The following is a 4832-nucleotide window of genomic DNA, read 5'->3' on the forward strand; positions in this document are numbered from 1 at the left end:
AGCTATGACTACATAGTGAATGGCGGATTAATCAAGTAGAGTATGTATAGAAGCTGAGCGGGCCCAAAGAGGGAGGCAGGACTGGTGCTCTACTGTCCTACTGTACATGCATTCATTCATTGAAATCACACTCTCATATTGACGAATGCTTTGTCCTCCATTCACACTGTCTCAGCCTGCCACAAGGAAAACAATTTAGTCATGTTTATCCCTATTAGCATAGCCAATTTACTGATGAGATTTCAGCAGCATTACCACTTTAGAGAGGTGTGAATGCAACAGGCTTTTAACATGTTAAATCCAAGCATACAAATTACCCCATTGTCCCAATGATCTGCATGGCCGACCTCCGCACCCTGCATGGTGACCTCCAGTGTGGATTTGCTGTTGATTTTGAGTTCAAGTGTCACTGAAAGTTAGCTTAGAAATCAATCCTGCTATGTTTCACTGTGGTTTCAATGAGTGAAACAAACACGAAACAGAGATGAATTTAATATGAATTTCTAGGTTGAATGAAAGTTATTTTGCAGGTCTGAAAATGTATGGAAATCACAGCGAGGTAGAATCGTTTAAAAGCATCATTACTCGTCTTTCACGTCTTGATTTTTTTTGTCTGTTCTGAAAATGCATTGCAAGACGGTCACAGTTGGGGAACACCATTATTTAGTGAAACTGACTGAAGCGTCATAGTTTGAAGTCTGAACTGTATACGTGTGAGTCACCATTCAGAAGAGCACACTGCGTAACACTTCCTTGTTATGGGACCGTGTGATAGGCCTATGTCCCCCAGGCTATGTATTGCACCAATCAGTACTTGAAAAGGCTTTCTACATTTCTGAAAGTGCTGTGGGTCATGAGTGTGGACAAATGATCTGTGATATGTTTATATTTTATATAGGCTCTAATAAGAAATTGGGGCATTATTCACAGACACGTCTGTTGTAGATCAAGACGTTTCCACTTTTCAATGCACTCCTTTCTAGAAGAAAGCAATCCACACTACATAGTCTATGCTGCAGAACATAATTTATTGACTTTCTTTAAGTATTTTTGATAATGTGCACAGCACATACACCACAAAGTTGAACAGGACCTGTATAAAACTACAGACATAGTTTTGATACACATGAAATGCATAACAGAGGACATAATATAATGTTGAACTGGTTGCAGGAGATCACAGGGGATCGTATGAATGAACACAGTAAGAAACACATCTAGTTTCAGTTTTTTTGTTTACATGTTCATTTTGTGCATCCTCTGTGTCAGCAAGAAAGGACATTCTTCTTGGTTTTAGTTTGCATGAATAAACAACTGAAATCGCAACATACTCCCAAAGCTAATATGGGTTCTTACTATTGACAACTGCAAGGGAAGTCAATTCACAAGGATTTACAAAACCACATATCAGGCATTGGGTACAACAATACATATATTTGAAATACAGAAAACATAAGAAAGTGGAATTGTCATAAATTACTGATAATCAAGTACCTTCACTAATGCTGGATTAGAGAAGGGTCCAGCCAGTCATTTGTGTGCTGCATGTACTATTTATGAAAGAGTTTTTACCATACATGCATACAACAAAAATATAGTTCAACCCTGGACCAGAGTTACCTTTAACCCTAACCGTACACTATAGATGTGCCATCTAAACTCAGATTCCCTCTCTCTGAATGGGTTCCTCTCAATTCCTCTAGTTCACCTCACCAGTGGTATACAGTGTAGGTTAAGTTGTAACTTGTAAAACACAGAAGTGTGGCAACGTCATATGTCATGCTCAGAAATATGACAGAACAACATACTGTAGAAGACACAGAACAAACAACAACATGATCCCTAGAGCTTGCACGTCCATACTGAGGTAGTAAAAAGCTAAATCAATTAGGAATGGAAATATAACGAGTGGTCTTTCTTACATAGAAATACTGCAGTAACACACACAACTCTGACCAAGACCATACAACAAATTCAATGCAGAAACCCATTTCTGTGTTGTTGAGTTTTTCTAAGTCCCAATTGTCATTGTATCGACCAATAAATGACTAATCATGGGGCCCGTAATTAACTTTGAATGGTTTGGACCTTTGCCATCATTGTCTTTCTTTTTGATGCTGAGACACAACTCTGACAAACTTGGGTCAGCAGTTTCTTTCAAAGTAATACAAGTAAGACGAGAACACTTACTGCACAACCATTGCCGAACAACAATACTTAAAAACAGTGCAAAATCCATTTGACGTTTAAAAAAAAATGTACTCATCTCAAGACACTTATAGCAGCACACATTCCATAGATGTAAAAACAAAAACAATCGTCATTTGTTCATGTTCCCTTTTTACGTAATTCCACTTTCCCAAAATATAAAAATTCTCAAGAATCATAAATAAACAATTGAAATATCACACTCTAGAAAAACATTTGAAAGTGCATTGTTTCCTCTCTCTTTCCTCTACCCCCTGTTGAAGGCACAGTCTGTCTGGAATCATTCAGATCCTCGGTAAGAAGTGTGTCACCGTCATGGCTGGTGTAACTCGGTTACCTTTTTTGGTTTTGCCAGTCTTACTCAGTCCAACATACATCCCTGGGTGTGCTGCAGATTCATAAGCGTTGTAGTTATTTGCCAAGAGACTTTCCTTGAACTTGCACTCGTCATTGTAATGACCCTAGAGAAAGGGTGAGAGAGGAGAGGTTAAGGTCTACAATTAAGAAACAATAAAATAACGCAATGTACCCAAATCACAAAGATCAATCCCAACACTTGGGATTTTGTGGCCAATTCAACTTTACTTTGAAATACCATATACTGTACATGGACTCTAAGGAAAGGAAAGGTCTACACCTTATATTGAATGCACCTGTGGTGTAGCTTATTATGAAGTTCATAAGCTACAAACATGTAAAGGCATGCCAAGACATTGACAATCATTCTGCTGTGGAGACCTTTCATGCAATAAAGTATGTTGTGACCCAGAAATACGTCCCAGAAAACATAGCATGTATACTTACAGATCCATAGAGCTTCCCTTTGCTGTTCATGGCTAGAAACAGACCACTTCGGACTCCAAAGATTGTCACAATCCCTCTCTCCACAGGTGATATCTCAAGGAGACCTGAAATGAGATCAAGAATATTACTGAAATGTTTATTCTGTACACCATAGGAACGTTGTGTATAATCCATTGTTTATGCCAGTCTTGTGGAAGTCTGTAGTAGACACAGGTCTATTTAGATCTATTTTCAAACTGTTACTAAACCCCCCCCCCCACGAAATTGGTGCATTTCTCCCTTGGCATTAGATGGCAACTAGGCTACATATGAGATAGACTTCCTCTCACTAAAGATCCCAGTATCAGTAACTGGCAGTTTGAAGTTCTGAGAAAACTTCAAACTGTTATGTCTACGGGTTTACATAATATATATATAAAAAAAATAATAATGTTATCTTGTCTCTGTTATTCTCTTGGAGGAATGTATCAAATGTATGTATCAAAATACAAGACTAATGTGTTAGGAAGGGAAAAAAAGTCCAAAACTTTCCTGACTTTATACTGGACAGTCGGACGAGAATAACTAACCCAATTGCACCCCAATATACTGATAGCCAACAGTTAGATCTGGTACGATCCGTGATTTCTTTTGACTCTTCAGAAACATGTACTAAATAAAGCCTTTCTTGTTGTTGTTGAAACAGAGCCGCAAACAATTTTCAATGTCGCGCATGAATCAAAGCCTTGCAAAGAAGACGAAATCATACTTGGCTAAAACACTCCTTCCTCTGTCCTCATGGCCATCGGACGAAAATACTAACACGTGACGTCGATTGGCTAGTAGCCTAATCTAAACACAATATTATGTTGAAGTTGGCATGGTGCCCATTCACACAACCCAAACTCAGAATATGAAGTTCTAAAGTGGTGGCACATGGCACAAACAGGTTGCAGACGAAGAGAGGGGCATCAAACACGTGTGCCCAAAGATGCTGGTTTAAATAAAAGTATGAAACTAAACTTACTGTATCTATTTTCGTTATGTATTCCAGTGATCTTTCCGTCTGGTAAAACTTGAATATGAAACCCAATGCCGACGTTGCAATAGAGACGCCTAAGTCTTTTGATGCCCACAAGATATTCACCATCCCGGGTGATTTCTCTCTTTTCCCATGGGTTCCGAGCCAGTGATCGAGAGTAGAGCGTTTCCCAATGCCGCTCAAGTGCGCCGTTCTGCATACCTGCTAACGGGGCAGTGCGCACTGAGCTGCAGACCAGTCCCCACACCAGCAGCGGTACTGGTAGCCAGGACGCGTGGACAGACATCCCTGTGTGGTCAGTGCGGTCTCACGTGTTTGAATTTGTTTTTAGAATTTTCCCCAAACCCCTCTTTCCCCTGTCCGTGGTGCTCACAGGTTGACGGAAAAGTTGTGGAGACTGTGGGACTGACTGAGCCTTCAGTGAACTTATTTTTGAGTCTGCATGAAGTATTTTCTGTAGGCTACTTCAATGGCTCCGCTGAATTACTCTATTCCGAGATGCTTTAAGATCGAGTTGTGAATTGTCAGTCGTGTTGCAAGACATAGCCATGTCTCTCTCTTGACGATACTTATATGTGCCCCGAAATGACATCACACACCACCTACTGTAACAAAAGGTTGCTCTCAACTCAATCCACATGCACGCTAGTTACCTCCGACGCAAAGTCACTCAGAAAACCACCTCCCCTTGTGCACTCTGATCTCGAGTGGCAGGGCGCACCATGCAGAACATCTCAATGAACTCAGTAGTTGCCACTGTAATTTTAGTGTGAGCTGACACATGTAGCCTCTATAAAGT

At 40.1% G+C, this 4832-nt stretch overlaps 1 protein-coding gene across 1 annotated transcript; it reads right to left on the bottom strand.

Moving 5' to 3' along the window:
- Nucleotides 1–1022: 1022 nt before the first annotated feature.
- Nucleotides 1023–4618, bottom strand: LOC106573153 (fibroblast growth factor 4B-like). Its single transcript, XM_014147865.3, has 3 exons — nucleotides 4019–4618; nucleotides 3013–3116; nucleotides 1023–2669 (listed from the first exon to the last, which is right to left on the bottom strand). The coding sequence occupies exons 1-3, from the start codon at nucleotides 4317–4319 to the stop codon at nucleotides 2493–2495; spliced, it is 582 nt and encodes a 193-aa protein (XP_014003340.1). The 5' UTR covers nucleotides 4320–4618; the 3' UTR covers nucleotides 1023–2492.
- Nucleotides 4619–4832: the final 214 nt, after the last annotated feature.

Source organism: Salmo salar, chromosome 16, assembly GCF_965601325.2.
Source record: "Salmo salar chromosome 16, fSalSal1, whole genome shotgun sequence".
In the NCBI taxonomy this organism is placed as follows: Eukaryota; Metazoa; Chordata; class Actinopteri; order Salmoniformes; family Salmonidae; genus Salmo; species Salmo salar.

What these genes read in the sequence shown, in the direction of transcription:
- LOC106573153 (XM_014147865.3), bottom strand. Translation starts at nt 4,319, where the DNA reads ATGTCTGTCCACGCGTCCTGGCTACCAGTACCGCTGCTGGTGTGGGGA. An exon ending in ACATAACGAAAATAGATACA is followed by an intron (nt 3,117 to 4,018) that starts GTAAGTTTAGTT and finishes ATCTCATTTCAG; the next exon opens with GTCTCCTTGAGATATCACCT. An exon ending in AAGGGAAGCTCTATGGATCT is followed by an intron (nt 2,670 to 3,012) that starts GTAAGTATACAT and finishes CCCTTTCTCTAG; the next exon opens with GGTCATTACAATGACGAGTG.